At 50.3% G+C, this 23,978-nt stretch overlaps 2 protein-coding genes across 7 annotated transcripts in view; both read right to left on the minus strand.

The window, feature by feature from the left end:
- The window catches only part of LOC140719098 (retinol dehydrogenase 11-like), a 39,475-nt gene extending 18,166 nt beyond the window's left edge, over positions 1 to 21,309 (minus strand). Inside the window, exon 1 of the mRNA XM_073033480.1 lies at positions 21,008 to 21,309. Coding sequence (XP_072889581.1) covers positions 21,008 to 21,194 — 187 coding nt within the window. The 5' untranslated portion in view covers positions 21,195 to 21,309. The remainder of the gene's footprint in view (positions 1 to 21,007) is intronic.
- Positions 1 to 23,978, minus strand: part of LOC140719475 (uncharacterized) — a 159,583-nt gene that overhangs the window by 63,513 nt on the left and 72,092 nt on the right. The gene's annotated exons all lie outside the window — the stretch shown is intronic.

Raw genomic sequence — 23,978 nt, forward strand, 5'->3', positions numbered from 1 at the left:
AGGTGGGTAATTTACTGGTATGGACCCATTGCAGCAGCGTAGTGGGTGAGGTGGGTAATTTACTGGTATGGACATGGACCCATTGCAGCAGCTTAGTGGGTGAGGTGGGTAATTTACTGGTATGGACCCATTGCAGCAGCTTAGTGGGTGAGGTGGGTAATTTACTGGTATGGACATGGACCCATTGCAGCAGCTTAGTGGATGAGGTGGGTAATTTACTGGTATGGACATGGACCCATTGCAGCAGCGTAGTGGGTGAGGTGGGTAATTTACTGGTATGGACATGGACCCATTGCAGCAGCTTAGTGGGAGAGGTGGGTAATTTACTGGTATGGACATGGACCCATTGCAGCAGCTTAGTGGGTGAGGTGGGTAATTTACTGGTATGGACATGGACCCATTGCAGCAGCGTAGTGGGTGAGGTGGGTAATTTACTGGTATGGACATGGACCCATTGCAGCAGCTTAGTGGGTGAGGTGGGTAATTTACTGGTATGGACATGGACCCATTGCAGCAGCGTAGTGGGTGAGGTGGGTAATTTACTGGTATGGACATGGACCCATTGCAGCAGCGTAGTGGGTGAGGTGGGTAATTTACTGGTATGGACATGGACCCATTGCAGCAGCTTAGTGGGTGAGGTGGGTAATTTACTGGTATGGACATGGACCCATTGCAGCAGAGTAGTGGGTGAGGTGGGTAATTTACTGGTATGGACATGGACCCATTGCAGCAGCTTAGTGGGTGAGGTGGGTAATTTACTGGTATGGACATGGACCCATTGCAGCAGCGTAGTGGGTGAGGTGGGTAATTTACTGGTATGGACATGGACACATTCCAGCAGCTTAGTGGGTGAGGTGGGTAATTTACTGGTATGGACCCATTGCAGCAGCTTAGTGGATGAGGTGGGTAATTTACTGGTATGGACATGGACCCATTGCAGCAGCTTAGTGGGTGAGGTGGGTAATTTACTAGTATGGACATGGACCCATTGCAGCAGCGTAGTGGGTGAGGTGGGTAATTTACTGGTATGGACATGGACCCATTGCAGCAGCGTAGTGGGTGAGGTGGGTAATTTACTGGTATGGACATGGACCCATTGCAGCAGCTTAGTGGGTGAGGTGGGTAATTTACTAGTATGGACATGGACCCATTGCAGCAGCTTAGTGGGTGAGGTGGGTAATTTACTGGTATGGACCCATTGCAGCAGCTTAGTGGGTGAGGTGGGTAATTTACTGGTATGGACATGGACCCATTGCAGCAGCTTAGTGGGTGAGGTGGGTAATTTACTGGTATGGACATGGACCCATTGCAGCAGCTTAGTGGGTGAGGTGGGTAATTTACTGGTATGGACCCATTGCAGCAGCTTAGTGGGTGAGGTGGGTAATTTACTGGTATGGACATGGACCCATTGCAGCAGCTTAGTGGGTGAGGTGGGTAATTTACTGGTATGGACATGGACCCATTGCAGCAGCTTAGTGGGTGAGGTGGGTAATTTACTGGTATGGACATGGACCCATTGCAGCAGCTTAGTGGGTGAGGTGGGTAATTTACTGGTATGGACATGGACCCATTGCAGCAGCTTAGTGGGTGAGGTGGGTAATTTACTGGTATGGACATGGACCCATTGCAGCAGCTTAGTGGGTGAGGTGGGTAATTTACTGGTATGGACATGGACCCATTGCAGCAGCTTAGTGGGTGAGGTGGGTAATTTACTGGTATGGACATGGACCCATTGCAGCAGCTTAGTGGGTGAGGTGGGTAATTTACTGGTATGGACATGGACCCATTGCAGCAGCTTAGTGGGTGAGGTGGGTAATTTACTGGTATGGACATGGACCCATTTCAGCAGCATAGTGGGTGAGGTGGGTAATTTACTGGTATGGACATGGACCCATTGCAGCAGCTTAGTGGGTGAGGTGGGTAATTTACTGGTATGGACATGGATCCATTGCAGCAGCTTAGTGGGTGAGGTGGGTAATTTACTGGTATGGACATGGACCCATTGCAGCAGCTTAGTGGGAGAGGTGGGTAATTTACTGGTATGGACATGGACCCATTGCAGCAGCTTAGTGGGTGAGGTGGGTAATTTACTGGTATGGACATGGACCCATTGCAGCAGCTTAGTGGGTGAGGTGGGTAATTTACTGGTATGGACATGGACCCATTGCAGCAGCTTAGTGGGTGAGGTGGGTAATTTACTGGTATGGACATGGACCCATTGCAGCAGCTTAGTGGGTGAGGTGGGTAATTTACTGGTATGGACATGGACCCATTGCAGCAGCTTAGTGGGTGAGGTGGGTAATTTACTGGTATGGACATGGACCCATTGCAGCAGCTTAGTGGGTGAGGTGGGTAATTTACTGGTATGGACATGGACCCATTGCAGCAGCTTAGTGGGTGAGGTGGGTAATTTACTGGTATGGACCCATTGCAGCAGCTTAGTGGGTGAGGTGGGTAATTTACTGGTATGGACCCATTGCAGCAGCTTAGTGGGTGAGGTGGGTAATTTACTGGTATGGACCCATTGCAGCAGCTTAGTGGGTGAGGTGGGTAATTTACTAGTATGGACATGGACCCATTGCAGCAGCGTAGTGGGTGAGGTGGGTAATTTACTGGTATGGACATGGACCCATTGCAGCAGCTTAGTGGGTGAGGTGGGTAATTTACTGGTATGGACATGGACCCATTGCAGCAGCTTAGTGGGTGAGGTGGGTAATTTACTGGTATGGACATGGACCCATTGCAGCAGCTTAGTGGGTGAGGTGGGTAATTTACTGGTATGGACATGGACCCATTGCAGCAGCTTAGTGGGTGAGGTGGGTAATTTACTGGTATGGACATGGACCCATTGCAGCAGCGTAGTGGGTGAGGTGGGTAATTTACTGGTATGGACATGGACACATTCCAGCAGCTTAGTGGGTGAGGTGGGTAATTTACTGGTATGGACATGGACCCATTGCATCAGCTTAGTGGGTGAGGTGGGTAATTTACTGGTATGGACATGGACCCATTGCAGCAGCGTAGTGGGTGAGGTGGGTAATTTACTGGTATGGACATGGACACATTCCAGCAGCTTAGTGGGTGAGGTGGGTAATTTACTGGTATGGACATGGACACATTCCAGCAGCTTAGTGGGTGAGGTGGGTAATTTACTGGTATGGACATGGACCCATTGCAGCAGCTTAGTGGGTGAGGTGGGTAATTTACTGGTATGGACATGGACACATTCCAGCAGCTTAGTGGGTGAGGTGGGTAATTTACTGGTACGGACCCATTGCAGCAGCTTAGTGGGTGAGGTGGGTAATTTACTGGTATGGACCCATTGCAGCAGCTTAGTGGGTGAGGTGGGTAATTTACTGGTATGGACATGGACCCATTGCAGCAGCTTAGTGGGTGAGGTGGGTAATTTACTGGTATGGACATGGACCCATTGCAGCAGCTTAGTGGGTGAGGTGGGTAATTTACTGGTATGGACATGGACCCATTGCAGCAGCTTAGTGGGTGAGGTGGGTAATTTACTGGTATGGACATGGACCCATTGCAGCAGCTTAGTGGGTGAGGTGGGTAATTTACTGGTATGGACATGGACCCATTGCAGCAGCTTAGTGGGTGAGGTGGGTAATTTACTGGTATGGACATGGACCCATTGCAGCAGCTTAGTGGGTGAGGTGGGTAATTTACTGGTATGGACATGGACCCATTGCATCAGCTTAGTGGGTGAGGTGGGTAATTTACTGGTATGGACATGGACCCATTGCAGCAGCGTAGTGGGTGAGGTGGGTAATTTACTGGTATGGACATGGACCCATTGCAGCAGCTTAGTGGGTGAGGTGGGTAATTTACTGGTATGGACATGGACCCATTGCAGCAGCTTAGTGGGTGAGGTGGGTAATTTACTGGTATGGACATGGACCCATTGCAGCAGCTTAGTGGGTGAGGTGGGTAATTTACTGGTATGGACATGGACCCATTGCAGCAGCTTAGTGGGTGAGGTGGGTAATTTACTTGTATGGACATGGACCCATTGCAGCAGCTTAGTGGGTGAGGTGGGTAATTTACTGGTATGGACCCATTGCAGCAGCGTAGTGGGTGAGGTGGGTAATTTACTGGTATGGACCCATTGCAGCAGCGTAGTGGGTGAGGTGGGTAATTTACTGGTATGGACATGGACCCATTGCAGCAGCTTAGTGGGTGAGGTGGGTAATTTACTGGTATGGACCCATTGCAGCAGCTTAGTGGGTGAGGTGGGTAATTTACTGGTATGGACCCATTGCAGCAGCTTAGTGGGTGAGGTGGGTAATTTACTGGTATGGACTCATTGCAGCAGCTTAGTGGGTGAGGTGGGTAATTTACTGGTATGGACATGGACCCATTGCAGCAGCTTAGTGGGTGAGGTGGGTAATTTACTGGTATGGACATGGACCCATTGCAGCAGCTTAGTGGGTGAGGTGGGTAATTTACTGGTATGGACATGGATCCATTGCAGCAGCTTAGTGGGTGAGGTGGGTAATTTACTGGTATGGACATGGACCCATTGCAGCAACTTAGTGGGTGAGGTGGGTAATTTACTGGTATGGACATGGACCCATCGCAGCAGCTTAGTGGGTGAGGTGGGTAATTTACTGGTATGGACATGGACCCATTGCAGCAGCTTAGTGGGTGAGGTGGGTAATTTACTGGTATGGACATGGACTCATTGCAGCAGAAGGGAATGTTACCGAGGTATAAGTAAACAAATGAAATAGAGCACAGTACAGTGCAAAATAGGCTCTTCACACTGTGTTGTGCCCATCGTTAATCTACTCTGAGATCAATCTCCTACACAGTCCCTAAACCTCCATTTTGTATACTTCAACCTGTCTAAGAGTCGTTTAAATGTCTCGAAGGCATTGGTCTCTATCACCAACCCAACAGTGTTTTCCAGGCACCCAGCACCCTACCTCTGATATTCCCTCTCACCCTCTACTTTCCTTCACTCCACTCACATTAAATGGATCTTCAATAAGGTCAATACTAGGAATTTAGGTCTTACATCAGTGGTGGGCAAATTATTGGAGAGGATTCTTAAGACCATAAGATACAGGAGTGGAAGTAGGCCATTTGGCCCATCGAGTCTGCTCTGCCATTCAATCATGAGCAGATCCAATTCTTCAAGTCATCCCCACTCCCCTCCCTTCACCCCATACCCTTTGATGCCCTGGCCAATCAAGGAACTATCTATCTCTGCCTTAAATACACCCAATGACTTGGCCTCCACAGCCACTTGTGGCAACAAATTCCACAGATTTACCACCCTCTGACTAAAGGCCAACAATTTCTCTGCATTTCTGAAGTCGTACCCTCTTGTCCTAGAATCCCCTACCATGGAAAATAACTTCTCCATATCTAATCTGTTCAGGCTTTTAACATTTAGAATGTTTCTATGAGATCCTCCCCATTCTCCTGAACTCCAAGGAATACAGCCCAAGAGCTGCCAGATGTTAGATAGATAGATAGATACTTTATTCATCCCCATGGGGAAATTCAACTTTTTTTCCAATGTCCCATACACTTGTTGTAGCAAAACTAATTACATACAATACTTAACTCAGTAAAAAATATGATATGCATCTAAATCACTATCTCAAAAAGCATTAATAATAGCTTTTAAAAAGTTCTTAAGTCCTGGCGGTAGAATTGTAAAGCCTAATGGCATTGGGGAGTATTGACCTCTTCATCCTGTCTGAGGAGCATTGCATCGATAGTAACCTGTCGCTGAAACTGCTTCTCTGTCTCTGGATGGTGCTATGTAGAGGATGTTCAGAGTTATCTATAATTGACCGTAGCCTACTCAGCGCCCTTCGCTCAGTTAGTTAAACTCTCCAGTACTTTGCCCACGACAGAGCCCGCCTTCCTTACCAGCTTATTAAGACGTGAGGCGTCCCTCTTCTTAATGCTTCCTCCCCAACACGCCACCACAAAGAAAAGGGCGCTCTCCACAACTGACCTATAGAACATCTTCAGCATCTCACTACAGACATTGAATGACGCCAACCTTCTTAGGAAGTACAGTCGACTCTGTGCCTTCCTGCACAAGGCATCTGTGTTGGCAGTCCAGTCTAGCTTCTCGTCTAACTGTACTCCCAGATACTTGTAGGTCTTAACCTGCTCCACACATTCTCCATTAATGATCACTGGCTCCATATGAGGCCTAGATCTCCTAAAGTCCACCACCATCTCCTTGGTCTTGGTGATATTGAGACGCAGGTAGTTTGAGTTGCACCATATCACAAAGTCCTGAATCAGTTTCCTATACTCCTCCTCCTGTCCATTCCTGACACACCCCACTATGGCCGTGTCATCAGCGAACTTCTGCACATGGCAGGACTCCGAGTTATATTGGAAGTCTGATGTGTACAGGTTCCTCATATGTGTTCCTCATATGGTAACCTTTTCATTCCTGGAATCATTCTTGTGAATCTTCTCTGAACCTTCTCCAATGTCAGTATATCCTTTCTAAAATAAGGAGCTCAAAACTGCACACAATACTCCTAAGTGTGGTCTCACGAGTGCCTTATAGAGCCTCAACATCACATCCCTGCTCTTATATTCTATACCTCTAGAAATGAATGCCAACATTGCATTTGCCTTCTTCATCACTGACTCAACCTGGAGGTTAACCTTTAGGGCATCTTGCACAAGGACTCCCAATCCCTTTGCATCTCTGCATTTTGAATTCTCTCTCCATCTAAATAATAGTCTGCCCATTTATTTCTTCCACCAAAGTGCATGACCATACACTTTCCAACATTGTATTTCATTTGCCACTTCTTTGCCCATTCCCCTAAACTATTTAAGCCTTTCTGCAGGCTCTGCATTTCCTCAACACTACTCACTCTTCCACCTATCTTTGTATCATTGGCAAATTTAGCCACAAATCCATTAATCCCATAGTCAAAGTCATTGACATAAATCGTAAAAAGCAGCGGTCCCAACACTGTCCCCTGTGGAGCTCAACTGGTAACCAGCAGCCAGCCAGAATAGGATCCCTTTATTCCCACTCTCTGTTGTCTGCTGATCAGCCAATGCTCCACCCATGCTAGTAATTTTCCTGTAATTCCATGGGCTCTCATTTTGCTAAGCAGCCTCATGTGCGGCACCTTGTCAAAGGCCTTCTGAAAATCCAAATACACAACATCCACTGCATCTCCCTTGTCTAGCCTACTTGTAATTTCCTCAAAAAATTGCAGCAGGTTTGTCAGGCAGGATTTTCCTTTCAGGAAACCATGCTGGCTTTGGCCTATCTTGTCATGTGCTTCCAGGTACTCTGTAATCTCATCCCTAACAATCGATTCCAACAACTTCCCAACCACTGATGTCAGGCTAACAGATCGATAGTTTCCTTTCTTCTGCCTTGCACCCTTCTTAAATAGCAGAGTAACATTTGCAATTTTCCAGTCATCTGGTACAATGCCAGAATCTATCGATTCTTAAAAGATCATTGTTAATGCCTCCACAATCTCTCCAGCTACTTTTTTTGTTACGAAGGATGAACAACTCTGATGGGCAGAAGGGTGCAGAGTCGCCCATGCCCCCCGCCTTTTGGAGAATCGCCAATCGCTACTATTTCGATGCTGTTATCAAGGAAGTGAGAGAGACAAAGGAAAGCTGCCAGGGCAGTTGTTATTGATAACAGCTCGCAAAAATTAATGAGAGAGAGACACAGCTAAAAGGTACCCCATGGTGGAATGGCTCCTACTAACAAAAAGGAGCGGAACCATTGATTACTGCTATTGTCTTTTGGAGAAGGATTGTTTACTTGGTACTGTTCTATTCATTGAAACCCCTCAGGGAACAACCAGAGGGGGTGGGTTTGATGGGTTACATCATCCCAACCTGATTCACCTGACACCCCGTGAGTGGGGATAAAAGTGAGGTCCGGGGTAACACCCCTCAGACGCACCAGGAGAAACGCTAGTGAGCATCAGAACCCCCACGAGACAGGGTGGGAGATTGGAGACCGAACGAAGGGTCGGTAAATTTTAACTCACAGTGTTTTGTAGCGAGACCGGTGGGGGCTTGTGTGTGTGTCCACCCTTGCCTGGGTGACGAGTCCACCACAGAAGAACGGTCTGGCTAAAGGACGGCAGGGTCATACCTGAATGGCCACAACAACAACGCATCGACGGATCAAAATCGTAAAGGAAAGTTGGCAAGTCAATAGCTGTTACTGTTCTCTCTCTCTCTCTCTCCAACAATTGAAACACCGCGACCAACAACTACCACAGCCTGCATGAACTGAACTGAACTTTATATTTCCATCTGACAATTCATTATCCCCTAGACAACGATAGAGCTTATTTCTTATTGATTATTATTATACCCACACTTTTAGGTTTAGTATTGCTAACGTATATTCTCTGTATATTCGCATTGATATTATTTTGTATATTTTTGCTAATAAATATTGTTGAAAATAGTATCACCAGACTTCAACGGACACTTCTGTCTTTGCTGGTAAGACACCCAGTTACAGGGTACGTAACACTTTCAAAACCTGAGTGTGAATTCCATCAGGTCCAGGAGATTTATCCACCCTCAGACCATTAAGCTTCCTGAGCAGCTTCTCAGTCTTAATTTTCACTTCACTTCCCTGACACTCTTGAATGTCCAGTATACTGCAGATATCTTCCACTGTGAAGACTGATGCAAAATGCACATTCAGTTCCTCTGCCATCACAGTGTCTCCATTACAGTATCTCCAGCGCATTTTCTTTTGGTCCTATATCTACCCTCAACTCTCTTTTACCCTTTATACACATAAAAAAGGTTTTAATATCTTTTTTGATATTAGTCACCAGCTTCCTTCCATAATGTTTGGAGGCCTGTATACAACTGCCATTAGGGTCCTTTTACCCTTGTCAATTCTTAACTCAACCCATAGAGACTCTACACCTTCCGATCCTATGTCATCCCTTTCTTTTTTTTTTGTAATTTATTTTTTTATTGAAGTTCATCATCAAACAAACATTTCCATAAGATGTATTTCAGACATTGTACATATATATCACAAATCTCCACAAAGTATTTATCTGAGATATACACTCATAGAAAAGAGTGGAAAGAAAAAACAAGCAAAAGGAAAGAACTGTGTACAAGTAGGGAGTGATCTTTTTTTTTTACAACAGATTCATTGATTTGTGAGAATAAAATCAGGCCTGTGAGGCATTATGTAGTTAAACCATTTTCCCATTATGAATCAAATTGTTCTAAATTGGATAAAATTCTGTTACGTTTGATTGGATTTAATAGCCCATTGACATTAAAAGAAATGAATTTTACCTTGTCCTTAGCCATCTGTATTTATCTGTCAATGTATCACTGAAATTAGAATAAAACTTAATCGATCTACTCCCTGAACAAATAAGAACCAAGAAACGCAAATAATAACAAAAATGGCAAAGAATGTGTGATTCCAAGACTGAGGTCTCTAGTAGATGACCCTGCATTGAGTTAGAGGAAATGTCTAGCTGTGGGGGATAACCCCTCCTACTTGTGAGTTGAGGGCCCCCATTGCAGTATTCATAAAAGTCAGTGAACAAATCCATTACACAGAAAAGATTTCCGTGTACTCCTCCTATAAATATACACACACACACACACACACACACACACACACACACACATATATATTACATACACACATATATATTCTCATTTTGGTGGGGAAAAAGGAGTAAGTGAGCAAATAAAGAATAACAACTAAGTAATATAAAATCCACATTATAATAAGTATTTCTCGAGATAGATATATCACCGTGTACTTTTGCTTCCGTTTAGCTTCTCAACATTTTTAAAGTTAGTCAAACCTTATGGCTCTTCTGAAGGGGGTGAGGACTGTCTTTAGGAAACTCCTGGTCTCTTCCTGATATATTTCTCTCGGCCTCCTCCCATCTCCTGCCTTCTCGATTCTCACACTTTCCCAAGCGGAGCGGGATCATTCCTGAGTGAAGTGAAGCAGGATAATTCCTCAGCCAGGCTTTCCCTCGTTTTGGTCATGCTGACGGGCAACCCTCTGGCCTTCATGTCTGTAGTCGCCTCTTCCACCGTCTGGTACAACCGCGTCCCGTTGTCATAAAACACTCAAAGTTTAGCAGGGTACGGAGTTTGAAATCTAATCCTTTTTTTTACTTTAGTACTCGCTTTACTTCGGAGTATTCTTTGTGTTTCTGGAGGACCGCGGGGGGGGGGGTGTAATCTTGGTCGAAATATATTTATTTATCGTTGAAAAACATTCTCTTCTTAACCCGGGCCCTTTGTAGAATCTCTGCCTTGGTGCTGTACCGAAGGAATTTAATTATAATTGAGCGTGGCTTTCTATCCTGGGTAGGTTTTGGGACAAGCGCGCGGTGGGCTCTCTCGACTTCCAGCTCCATACCCGAGAGAAGATCCAGCGCGTCCCGCAGTAACTTTCCGACAAACTCCGTCATAGACGAGCCCTCCGCTCCTTCGGGAACATTGTAGATTCTGATATTTTTCTGCCGTGATCTTCCCTCCAGGTCAAGCAGTTTACCTTCTTAAGTGATTTAATATTTTTATTGTCTTACTCAGTATCCATTCCACGTTTTGAACGTGATCTTCCACCTTCTCAATTCGAGTCTCTGCCACCACTATTTTTTGATTGACGCCGACGAGCTCTGACTTAATATCCCGGACCTGCTGCTTTATTTCTTTCTGGATCTCTATTATTTCTTTCAGGATTTCGAAGATATTCGCCGCTTCGCCTGAACGAGGCCCAGTGCCCGCCTCGTTAGCCCGCAGTCGGGTAGGAGAGCTGCACACTGCACTCCTCTCGGCTGCAGGCTCCGCAGTGTCACTTTTTAAATTTCCGATCCTTTTCCCCATTCTTGCCCCTCTTTTCAGTTCAAATATTTTTCGAAAAATATCATACTTGATGGGTTAACGGGGCTTAATATGCTTTTTCTGGAGGAGCTAGTGACTTAAGCTGCCATTCTCAACGATGACGTGACCGGAACCTGTAGACCCTAAAGTCTATAGAAACGAGATTTTAACTTTTAGTGTGACCTTGGGTGGTCATCTTGGTGTGAATAAAACTATACACAAGATTATGAAAAAATTCTTTTTGCCTGGTTTGAGGAGAGATGTTATGACATTTTTCCAGACCTGTCACACGTGTCAGGTTGTGGGTAAACCTAATCAAGGTCCCCCAGTTGCTTCACTGCAGCCTATTCCAGCATTTGGTGAACCTTTTCCTAAAGTTATTGTGGATTGTGTTGGCCCATTGCCAAAGACTAAAACTGGCCATCAGTATTTGCGAACTAACATGGGTACAGCCTCCAGATTTCTAGAAGCAATACTGCTCAGAAATATCAAAGTTAAAACTGACAAAGGCTCTTATATATTTTTTCACTTTAGTTGGGTTACCTAAAGAGATTCAATCTGACCAGGGAAGTAATTTCATGTCAGGAGCATTTCAGCAGCTTGTTTATGAATTGGGAGCTAAACAGATTACATTGTCTGCATACCATCCAGAGAATCAAGGAGCTTTAGGGAGATTCCATCGTACTCTCAAGAACATGATTAGAACATATTGTTTTGAGAATGAAAGGACTGGGATGAAGGAATACCTTTGCTCTTATTTGCAGCAAGGGAAATTGTTCAGGGATCCCTCAGTTTTAGTTCCTTCGATATTGTATTCGGACATGAGGTGAGGTGGCCTCTATTCTTATTAAAAGAACAGTGGGTTAATGAGGATGTACAATTGGACTTGCTGGATTATATTTTAAAACTTAAAGAGCATTTGCAGAAGGTTTACAAACTGGCCCAGTAAAATTTAAAAACAGCCCAAAGTAAAATGAAAGTCTGGTATGATCGAAAGGTGAAAAAGACCATAAGACAAAGGAGCAGTAGTCAGCCATTCAGCCCATCGAGTCTGCTCCGTCATTTCATCATGAGCTGATCCAATCTCCCCTTTAGTCCCATTCCCCTGCCTTCTCACCATAACCTTTGATGTCCTGACTACTCAGATACCGATCAATCTCTGCCTTAAATACACCCAATGACTTGGCCTCCACTGCCACCCGTGGCAATAAATTCCACAGATTCACCACCCTCTGGCTAAAAAAATTTTCTTCGCATCTCTGTACTGAATGGGCGCCCTTCAATCCTCAAGTCATGCCCTCTCGTACTAGACTCCCCCACTATGGGAAACAACTTTTCCACATCCACTCTGTCCATGCCTTTCAACATTCGAAATGTTTCTATGAGGTCCCCCCCTCATTCTTCTAAACTCCAAGGAGTACAGTCCAAGAGCGGTCAAATGTTCCTCATATATTAACCCTCTCATTCCCAGAATCATTCTAGTGAATCTTCTCTGAATCCTCTCCAACGTTTTTTAAATAAAGAGTCCAAAACTGCACACAGTATTCCAAGTGACGTCTTACCAGTGCCTTATAGAGCCTCAACATCACATCCCTGCTCCTATACTCTCTTCCTCTAGAAATGAATGCCAACATTGCATTCGCCTTCTTCACCACCGACTCAGCCTGGAGGTTAACCTTAAGGGTATCCTGCACGACGACTCCCAAGTCCTGTTGCATCTCAGAACTTTGAATTCTCTCCCCATTTAAATAATAGTCTGCCCGTTTATTTCTTCTACCAAAGTGCATGGCCGTACACTTTCCGACATTGTAATTCATTTGCCACTTCTTTGCCCATTCCCCCAATCTATCCAAGTCTCTCTGCAGACTCTCTGTTTCCTCAGCACTACCGGCCCCTCCTCCTATCTTTGTATCATCAGCAAACTTAGCCACAAAGCCATCTATTCCATAATCCAAATCGTTGATATACAACATAAAAAGAAGCGGCCCCAACACGGACCCCTGTGGAACACCACTGGTAACCGGCAGCCAACCAGAATGGGATCCCTTTATTCCCACTCTCTGTTTCCTGCCAATCAACCAACGCTCTATCCATGAATGTAACTTTTCCGCAATTCCATGGGCTCTTATCTTGTTTAGCAGCCTCATGTGCGGCACCTTGTCAAAGGCCTTCTGAAAATCCAAATACACAACATCCACTGCATCTCCCTTGTCTCGCCTACTTGTAATTTCCTCAAAAAATTGCAATAGGTTTGTCAGGCCTCCAGGTACTCCGTAACCTCATCCTTGTCAATCCAGGAGTTTGGATTATCTCCTTAAACCAGGAGATAAAGTTTTAATACTTTTACCTACAAGTTCAAACCTCCTTCATGTGAGATTTTTAGGTCCTTTTGAAATTGAATCACAGGTTAGTGATGTAAATTTAGTCAAAATACCTGATTGTAAATGCAAAACCCAGCTTTGCCATGTCAATATGATAATATGACCTTTGGTGAGACGCATCCAATAGCTGTGGTGGCTGTTGACAGCAGCCGTGAGTTTGAAAACTCTGGGAAGGAAATTGTTGATTCTACTGAGCTCCATATTAAGCAAATCATTGGCACAGCTAAATTAACAAATGCAGCCATTTTGAAGGACCTTGAGGGGAAATTGGCCCATCTCCAACCCCAAGAGAGACAGGAGATGAAACAGCTAATTTTTAACTTTCTTGATTTATTCCCAGATGTTCTGAAGAGAACCACAGTGACTTGCCATGATGTGAATGTTGGAGATGTTAAACCTATTAAACAGCACCAATATTGAATGAATGTTGAGAAAAGAAAACTTGTTGAACAGGAGATAGAGCATATGCTAAAGAATGACATTATTAGACATTCCACTTCAAATTGGAGTTCACCCTGAGCCAGATAGGAGAATCAGATTTTGTACTGAAGGTGAATGCTGTAACAAAGACAGATACCTATCTCATCCCTAGAGTGCATGTTTGCATTGTCATGGTTAAAGAAAATGGTTAATCAGACTCCAGTTCAACTGCACAGTCTGATTTTACAGGAATATGATCTTATAATAACTCATATTAAAGGCAAGGATAACATAATTGCTGACTGTCTTTCTAGATGTTAAGTTTGCCATGTCTTTTTCATAGTGGAATGAAATTTATTATTTGTATATGCTTCTGCAAAATGTTATATTATGCTATATGTACCTCGACCTCTTTTGAGTGGAATGGGGGGTGGGGTGGCGCAGCGGAGGGAGTGTAAATGGGGGGGGGGATTGCAGCAGACAGAGCATGAATGGAGGGACATGGGAGGGGGAAGTGAAAGGATGGGTGTGTGGGTAGCGAAGGGAGGTGAGGGGTTGAGTGTGGGCGACGAGTGCGTGGGTGGTGAAGGGAGGTGAGGGGTTGAGTGTGGGGAAGAGAACGAGGGGTTGAGTGTGGGGTGAGTGTGTGGGTGGGGAAGGGAGGAGGGGTCCTGAGTGTGGGGAGGAGAGCGAGGGGTTGATTGTGGGGAAGAGTGAGGGGAGAGCGGGAGGGGTTCAGTGTGGGGGATGGGTGTGGGTGGGGAAGGGAGGAGAGGGGTTGAGTGTGGGAAAGAGAGTGAGGGGTTGAGTGTGGGGGTGAGTGTGTAGGTGGGGAAGGGAGGAGAGGTCTTGAGTGTGGAGAAGAGAGCGAGGGGTTGATTGTGGGGAAGAGTGAGGGGAGAGTGGGAGGGGTTGAGTGTGGGGGATGGGTGTCGGTGGGGAAGGGAGGTGAGGGGTTGAGTGTGGGGAAGAGTGAGTGGAGAGCGGGAGGGGTTGAGTGTGGGGAGTGCGGGAGGGGTTGAGTTTGTGCAAGAGTGAGGGGAGAGCGGGAGGGGTTGAGTGTGGGGAGTGCGGGAGGGGTTGAGTGTGGGCAAGAGTGAGAGGAGTGCAGGAGGGGTTGAGTGTGGGGAATGGGTGTGGGTGGGGAAGGGAGGTGAGGGGTTGATCGTGGGGAAGATTGAGGAGAGAGTGGGAGGGGTTGAGTGTGGGAGATGGGTGTGGGGATTGGTTGTGGGTGGGGAAGGAAGGTGAGGGGTTGAGTGTGGGGAAGAGTGAGGGGACAGCGGGAGGGGTTGAGTGTGGGGGATGGGTGTGTGGGTGGGGGAGGGAGGTGAGTGGTTGAGTGTGGGGAAGTAAGCGAGGGGTTGAGTGTGGGCGATGGGTGTGTGGGTGGGGAATGGAGGTGAGGGGTTGATCGTGGGGAAGATTGAGGAGAGAGTGGGAGGGGTTGAGTGTGGGAGATGGGTGTGTGTGTGGGGGCGGTGAGGGGTTGAGTGTGGGGGATGGGTGTGTGGGTGGGGGAGGTGAGGGGTTGAGTGTGGGGAAGAGTGAGGGGAGAGCGGGAGGGGTTGAGTGTGGGGGATGGGTGTGTGGGTGGGGGAGGTGAGGGGTTGAGTGTGTGGAAGAGTGAGGGGAGAGTGGGAGTGGTTGAGTGTGGGGGTTGGGTGTGGGTGGGGAAGTGAGGTGAGGGGTTGTGAGGGGAAAAGAGCGAGGGGTTGAGTGTGGGCGATGGGTGTGGGTGGGGAAGGGAGGTGAGGGGTTGATCGTGGGGAAGAGTGAGGGGAGAGCAGGAGGGGTTGAGTGTGGGGGATGGGTGTGGGGGGTTGGTTGTGGGTGGGGAAGGGAGGTGAGGGGTTGAGTGTGTGGAAGAGAGTGAGAGGTTGATTGGGGGGAAGAGTGAGGGGGAGAGCGGGAGGGGTTGAGTGTGGGGAAGAGTGAGGGGAGAGCGGGAGGGGTTGAGTTTGTGCAAGAGTGAGGGGAGAGCGGGAGGGGTTGAGTGTGGGGAAGAGTGAGGGGAGAGTGGGAGGGGTTCAGTGTGGGCAAGAGTGAGGGGAGAGCGGGAGGGGTTGAGTGTGGGGAAGAGTGAGGGGAGAGTGGGAGGGGTTGAGTGTGGGGAGTTCGGGAGGGGTTGAGTGTGGGCAAGAGTGAGGGGAGAGCGGGAGGGGTTGAGTGTGGGCAAGAGTGAGGGGAGAGCGGGAGGGGTTGAGTGTGGGGAAGAGTGAGGGGAGAGTGGGAGGGGTTCAGTGTGGGGGATGGGTGTGTGGGTGGGGAAGGGTGGTGAGGGGTTGATCGTGGGGAAGAGTGAGGGGAGAGTGGGGGGGGTTGAGTGTGGGGGATGGGTGTGGGGGTTGGTTGTGAGTGGGAAAGAAAGGTGAGGGGTTGAGTGTGGGGAAGAGTGTGGGGTGTTCGGGAGGGGTTGAGTGTGGGGAGTGCGGGAGGGGTTGAGTGTGGGGAGTGCAGGAGGGGTTGAGTGTGGGGAAGACTGAGAGGAGTGCGGGAGGGGTTGAGTGTGGGGGATGGGTGTGGGGGGTTGGTTGTGGGTGGAGAAGGGAGGTGAGGGGTTGAGTGTGGGGAAGAGAGTGAGAGGTTGATTGTGGGGAAGAGTGAGGGGAGAGCGGGAGGGGTTGAGTTTGTGCAAGAGTGAGGGGAGAGCGGGAGGGGTTGAGTGTGGGGAAGAGTGAGGGGAGAGTGGGAGGGGTTGAGTGTGGGGAGTTCGGGAGGGGTTGAGTGTGGGCAAGAGTGAGGGGAGAGTGGGAGGGGTTGAGTGTGGGGAGTTCGGGAGGGGTTGAGTGTGGGCAAGAGTGAGGGGAGAGTGGGAGGGGTTCAGTGTGGGGGATGGGTGTGTGGGTGGGGAAGGGTGGTGAGGGGTTGATCGTGGGGAAGAGTGAGGGGAGAGTGGGAGGGGTTGAGTGTGGGGGATGGGTGTGGGGGTTGGTTGTGGGTGGGGAAGAAAGGTGAGGGGTTGAGTGTGGGGAAGAGTGTGGGGAGTTCGGGAGGGGTTGAGTGTGGGGAGTTCGGGAGGGGTTGAGTGTGGGGAGTGCGGGAGGGGTTGAGTGTGGGGAAGACTGAGAGGAGTGCGGGAGGGGTTGAGTGTGGGGGATGGGTGTGGGGGGTTGGTTGTGGGTGGAGAAGGGAGGTGAGGGGTTGAGTGTGGGGAAGAGAGTGAGAGGTTGATTGTGGGGAAGAGTGAGGGGAGAGCAGGAGGGGTTGAGTTTGTGCAAGAGTGAGGGGAGAGCGGGAGGGGTTGAGTGTGGGGAAGACTGAGAGGAGTGCGGGAGGGGTTGAGTGTGGGGAAGACTGAGAGGAGTGCGGGAGGGGTTGAGTGTGGGGGATGGGTGTGGGGGGTTGGTTGTGGGTGGAGAAGGGAGGTGAGGGGTTGAGTGTGGGGAAGAGAGTGAGAGGTTGATTGTGGGGAAGAGTGAGGGGAGAGCAGGAGGGGTTGAGTTTGTGCAAGAGTGAGGGGAGAGCGGGAGGGGTTGAGTGTGGGGAAGACTGAGAGGAGTGCGGGAGGGGTTGAGTGTGGGGAATGGGTGTGGGTGGGGAAGGGAGGTGAGGGGTTGAGTGTGGGCAAGAGTGAGGGGAGAGCGGGAGGGGTTGAGTGTGGGCAAGAGTGAGGGGAGAGCGGGAGGGGTTGAGTGTGGGGAAGAGTGAGGGGAGAGCGGGAGGGGTTGAGTGTGGGGAAGACTGAGAGGAGTGCGGGAGGGGTTGAGTTTGTGCAAGAGTGAGGGGAGAGCGGGAGGGGTTGAGTGTGGGGAAGACTGAGAGGAGTGCGGGAGGGGTTGAGTGTGCAAGAGTGAGGGGAGAGCGGGAGGGGTTGAGTGTGGGGAGTGCGGGAGGGGTTGAGTGTGGGGAGTGCGGGAGGGGTTGAGTGTGGGGAAGACTGAGAGGTGTGAGGGGGGGGTTGAGTTTGTGCAAGAGTGAGGGGAGAGCGGGAGGGGTTGAGTGTGGGGAAGACTGAGAGGAGTGCGGGAGGGGTTGAGTTTGTGCAAGAGTGAGGGGAGAGCGGGAGGGGTTGAGTGTGGGGAAGACTGAGAGGAGTGCGGGTGGGGTTGAGTGTGGGGAATGGGTGTGTGGGTGGGGGAGGTGAGGGGTTGAGTGTGGGGAAGAGTGAGGGGAGAGCGGGAGGGGTTGAGTGTGGGGGATGGGTGTGTGGGTGGGGGAGGTGAGGGGTTGAGTGTGTGGAAGAGTGAGAGGAGTGCGGGAGGGGTTGAGTTTGTGCAAGAGTGAGGGGAGAGCGGGAGGGGTTGAGTGTGGGGAAGACTGAGAGGAGTGCGGGTGGGGTTGAGTGTGGGAAATGGGTGTGGGTGGGGAAGGGAGGTGAGGGGTTGAGTGTGGGGAAGAGTGTGGGGAGTTTGGGAGGGGTTGAGTGTGGGGAGTTCGGGAGGGGTTGAGTGTGGGGAGTTTGGGAGGGGTTGAGTGTGGGGAGTTTGGGAGGGGTTGAGTGTGGGGAGTGCGGGAGGGGTTGAGTGTGGGGAAGACTGAGAGGAGTGCGGGAGGGGTTGAGTTTGTGCAAGAGTGAGGGGAGAGCGAGAGGGGTTGAGTGTGGGGAGTGCAGGAGGGGTTGAGTGTGGGGAAGACTGAGAGGAGTGCGGGAGGGGTTGAGTTTGTGCAAGAGTGAGGGGAGAGCGGGAGGGGTTGAGTGTGGGGAAGACTGAGAGGAGTGAGGGAAGGGTTGAGTGTGGGGAATGGGTGTGGGTGGGGAGTTCAGGAGGGGTGAGTGTGGGGAAGAGTGAAGGGAGAGCGGGAGGAGTTGAGTGTGGGGAGTTCGGGAGGGGTTGAGTGTGGGGAGTGCGGGAGGGGTTGAGTGTGGGGAGTGCGGGAGGGGATGAGTGTGGGGAGTGCGGGAGGGGTTGAGTGGGGAGTTCGGGAGGTGTTGAGTGTGGGCAAGAGTGAGGGGAGAGCGGGAAGGGTTGATTGTGGGGAAGAGTGAGGGGAGAGCAGGAGGGGTTGAGTGTGGGGAGTGCGGGAGGGGTTGAATGTGGGCAAGAGTGAGGGGAGAGTGGGAGGGGTTGAGTGTGGGGAAGAGTGAGTGGAGAGCGGGAGGGGTTGTGTGTGGGTCGGGGAGGGAGAGTGAGGGGTATGTATACAGAAGGGTCAGTGAGAGCGTAGGTGGGTGGGTGGAGAGAAAGTGAGAATGGGTGTATGGGGAAGGAGGAGGATTTTGGGTGGGTTGAGGGGTTGAAGTACATTCCCACTCACCTGGATCTCTTTATTTCTCTGCCGGGATTGCCCATTTGGAGAATTGTGCAGCAGACTTTTGAAGCATTTGACCATCAGCAAAATGTTTCAACTCCCGGATCCTCGCCCCTCGGCCCCTGTCCCATCCCCTCCGCCGAACCCCGAGCTTCGGAAGGATCGGCAGCCCGGCGCCGGTCTGCTCTGACACGGGGAGTGGACCGGCGCCGCTCTGCTCTGACTCGGGGAGTGGACCGGCCCCTCTCTGCTCTGACACGGGGAGTGGACCGGCCCCGCTCTGCTCTGACACGGGGTGTGGACCGGCCCCGCTCTGCTCTGACACGGGGTGTGGACCGGCCCCGCTCTGACACGGGGTGTGGACCGGCCCCGCTCTGCTCTGACACGGGGTGTGGACCGGCCCCGCTCTGCTCTGACACGGGGGAGTGGACCGGCCCCGCTCTGCTCTGACACGGCGTGTGGACCGGCCCCGCTCTGCTCTGACACGGGGTGTGGACCGGCCCCGCTCTGCTCTGACACGGGGTGTGGACCGGCCCCGCTCTGCTCTGACACGGGGTGTGGACCGGCCCCACTCTGCTCTGACACGGCGTGTGGACCGGCCCCGCTCTGCTCTGACACGGGGAGTGGACCGGCCCCGCTCTGCTCTGACACGGGGAGTGGACCGGCCCCGCTCTGCTCTGACACGGGGTGTGGACCGGCCCCGCTCTGCTCTGACACGGGGTGTGGACCGGCCCCGCTCTGCTCTGACACGGGGAGTGGACCGGCGCCGCTCTGCTCTGACACGGGGTGTGGACCGGCCCCGCTCTGACACGGGGTGTGGACCGGCCCCGCTCTGACACGGGGTGTGGACCGGCCCCGCTCTGACACGGGGAGTGGACCGGCCCCGCTCTGCTCTGACACGGGGTGTGGACCGGCGCCGCTCTGCTCTGACACGGGCAGTGGACCGGCCCCGCTCTGCTCTGACACGGGGTGTGGACCGGCCCCGCTCTGCTCTGACACGGGGTGTGGACCGGCGCCGCTCTGCTCTGACACGGGATTTGGACCGGCCCCGCTCTGCTCTGACACGGGGTGTGGACCGGCGCCGCTCTGCTCTGACACGGGGTGTGGACCGGCCCCGCTCTGCTCTGACACGGGGAGTGGACCGGCGCCGCTCTGCTCTGACACGGGGTGTGGACCGGTCCCGCTCTGCTCTGACACGGGGTGTGGACCGGCCCCGCTCTGCTCTGACACGGGGTGTGGACCGGCGCCGCTCTGCTCTGACACGGGGTGTGGACCGGCCCCGCTCTGCTCTGACACGGGGAGTGGACCGGCCCCGCTCTGCTCTGACACGGGGTGTGGACCGGCCCCGCTCTGCTCTGACACGGGGTGTGGACCGGCCCCGCTCTGACACGGGGTGTGGACCGGTCCCGCTCTGCTCTGACACGGGGTGTGGACCGGTCCCGCTCTGCTCTGACACGGGGTGTGGACCGGCCCCGCTCTGCTCTGACACGGGGTGTGGACCGGCGCCGCTCTGCTCTGACACGGGGTGTGGACCGGCGCCGCTCTGCTCTGACACGGGGTGTGGACCGGCCCCGCTCTGCTCTGACACGGGGTGTGGACCGGCGCCGCTCTGCTCTGACACGGGGTGTGGACCGGTCCCGCTCTGCTCTGACACGGGGTGTGGACCGGCCCCGCTCTGCTCTGACACGGGGTGTGGACCGGCGCCGCTCTGCTCTGACACGGGGTGTGGACCGGCCCCGCTCTGCTCTGACACGGGGTGTGGACCGGCGCCGCTCTGCTCTGACACGGGGTGTGGACCGGCCCCGCTCTGCTCTGACACGGGGTGTGGACCGGCGCCGCTCTGCTCTGACACGGGGTGTGGACCGGCCCAGCTCTGCTCTGACACGGGGTGTGGACCGGCCCCGCTCTGCTCTGACACGGGGTGTGGACCGGCCCCGCTCTGCTCTGACACGGGGTGTGGACCGGTCCCGCTCTGACACGGGGTTTGGACCGGACCCGCTCTGCTCTGACTCGGGGTGTGGACCGGCCCCGCTCTGCTCTGACACGGGGTGTGGACCGGCCCCGCTCTGACACGGGGTGTGGACCGGTCCCGCTCTGACACGGGGTGTGGACTGACCCCGCAGCACGATTACCTGTATTGGATCCGGTGACGATGGCCGTCTTGCCGTTGAGGTCCACGGGACAGTCCCTGGGTCTCCAGCAGCACTTCCTCTGTGATCGGACCACCAAGTAAAGGAGGATGGAAGCCACGAACCAGAAAGGATGGGAGGTGAGAGAGGAGAGGACGGAGATAATTGGATTGAGCCGTACGGGATCCATGTTCCGTGCGCGGTGTGACAGCAGGTTTTTCCGAATACTTGCTCAGCTCAGAGTGCAATGTCCCATCGTTAAAGGAACTATGATAACACACACTCCGAGGTCGGGAGGGATGTGATGTTTGGCCAGATGACCTCGTGACTCATGTTTGTACCCAGAGAAACACACAGAAATATTCAAAGTTCAAAATAAATTTATTATCAATCTACATGATTCAAGCACATCAGAATAGAACCAATGAAAAAGAGACAGACGGTGTGATAAAGACCGTACATTATGCAAATACAAACAGAAAAACAACAAACTGATAATGGCACTAGTGGATAAATAATGTTGAGAACACTACTGGTGCTCTGAGCTGCCTGCAGTATTTTTCCGTGCAAGAAATATTGTTGGAAAGGCAGGTGAGCTCAGGGCATGGACCAACACCTGGAGTTATGTTATTGTTGCCATTAGTGAGACCTGGTTGCAGGAGGGGCTGCTCAACATTCCAGGGTTTTGTTGTATTAATTGTGACGGGGTGGGAGGGATTAAAGGAGGAAGGGCGGTGTTCAGAGAAAATATCACTTCAGTGCTCAGTCAGGACAAACTGGAGAACTCCTCCCGTGAAGCTTGGAGGCAACCAGGCCTAGTTGCCCTTGGGAAAGTGGTGAGGAGCTGCCTTCTTGATCTGCTGCAGTTCCTGAGGTGTGAGCACACCCACAGTGCTGTTAGGGAGGGAATTCCATGATTTTGACCCAGTGACAATGAAGCAAAGGTGATATGTTTCCAAGTTAGGCTGGTGAGTGATTCAGAGGGGATTTCCAAGTGGTGGTGTTCCCAGCTATCTGCTGCTCTTGTTCCAGATGGCATTGGTCGTGGGTCCGGAAGGTGCTGCCGTAGGAACTTTGGTGTGTTGTTCAGATTCAGTTTATTGTCATTTAAAAACCACAAACGCAATGCAGTTAAAAAATGAGACAACGTTCCTCCAGAATGATATCAACAAAGCACATGACAAAACAGACTACACCAGAAAATCCACATAACGTTTGGCAATCCCCAATCCGGAGTCCGGAGAGGCTGCTGCGTACTAATATCGCACCACCATCTTAGTGTGTTCCCTGGAAAGGAGTGTTGTTGGCACTGCACTCATCCAGGCGAGTGGTGAGTATTCCTGACCTGAGCCTTGTAGATGGTGGACAGGCTTTGGGGAGTCAGGAGGTAAGTTACACGCTGCAGGATTCCTAGCCTTTGACCTGCTCTGGTAGCCATGATGTTTACATGGCTAGACCAGTTCAGTTTCCTGTCAATGTTAACCCCCAGGATGTTGATAATAGGGGATTGTTACGTACCCCTGTCATGTGATTGGGGTTGAAGCTATACTGGACTTGAGGTAATGGTCTTGTGATGGTGGAGTGACGTCATTTCCCCGCCAGTAGAGGTCATGTGACAGTTTTTTTTACAGGGTATAAAAGGAGGACCCCTCCCTGTGAGGAGGGGCAGTTCGTGGCTGGATTTGTCATGTTGACTTCATGCCACTGCGTGATTCAATATTATGACGCAGTTTAGTTGAAAGATGGAGTTTTATTTAATGCCTAAAGTTTAAAAGGTCATTGCCAGCAGTTTCTTTATAATACTGCCAGTTAAAAATCAGTGGAGAGTGAAGATCGGAGTTCGGGAGTTAAAAGATCGAGGAAAGTCGATTTCGATGGTGAAACAGGTTCAACCTTGTTTGATCCTCATTCGGAAGGAATTTGTTGGCTGTCCCTGTGGTAACCCCTGTGTATAGCAGAAAGGGTTGGGTACAGTTTTGTAAAGGAAAGGTCAGTGCCTTTAAGCCGTTTCATTTTCATCTTCGTAAATTCTTCGTGGGAAAAGTAGTTCGACTGGGAACTGCAACAACACGACATGAAAGAGAATTTAAATCGTCTAGAAAAGTCTCTCCCTTAAATGGACTGTAAGCATTTTGAACTTTTGCAGTACTACTTTGAAGAACTGTTTTTGCAACATCGCTTTAAGAACTGTTTAAGCTGCCGCACAGCAGCTGATTTCCGGTTATGTTAGTGATTTGTTTACTTTTGGGGGTTTGTTTTTCAGTGTTTAATAAATGATTTATTTGTTATAAAAACCCCTGCCTCACTCATTTATTTATTGTTGCTGAATCTGTAACATAAATATGGGGGCTGCGTCCAAGATGAATCATTTTTGAGTTTAAATGCTTGTTAAATTTTGAATCGGTGTTTTGGAAGAGGGGAATACTCGATTCTTTTGTTTGATTGGCTTGTGAGTGGTATTCGGCAGTAATGAATATTGATGAGTTTCTGGCTTCGCCAGACGCAGAGTTGTTAGCGAAGGCGAAGAAAACTGAGGTGTCTGAGATAGCTAGTAGATTGCAACTTAAAGGTATTTTGAGGTCTATATCAAAGGCTCTAATACAGAGAAAAATCGCATCACACTATGCGGATTCGGGTGATTTTGATGAATCGATTTTAGAGTCGTTTCCAATAAGTAATATAGAGATGCAGTTGCAAATCGAACAAATGAAGATGGAACAAAGTAAAGCAGAATTGGAGCGTTGTAGGTTAGAAGCTAATAATAAAAAAAGGGAATTTGAATATGCGATGACGGAATGAGTCTTCTGGGAATCAGTCTTCTGGTTCTAGAAAACTGTTTGTTACTAGTCAAGAAATTAAATTGGTCCCACCATTTAGTGAAACAGAAATGGAAAGATATTTCCAACATTTTGAAACGATTGCTCAGATTTCAGAGTGGCCGAAAGATAAATGGTCAGTGTTGTTACAAAGTGTA

Source organism: Hemitrygon akajei, chromosome 31 (genome assembly GCF_048418815.1).
Source record: "Hemitrygon akajei chromosome 31, sHemAka1.3, whole genome shotgun sequence".
Taxonomy (NCBI): Eukaryota; Metazoa; Chordata; class Chondrichthyes; order Myliobatiformes; family Dasyatidae; genus Hemitrygon; species Hemitrygon akajei.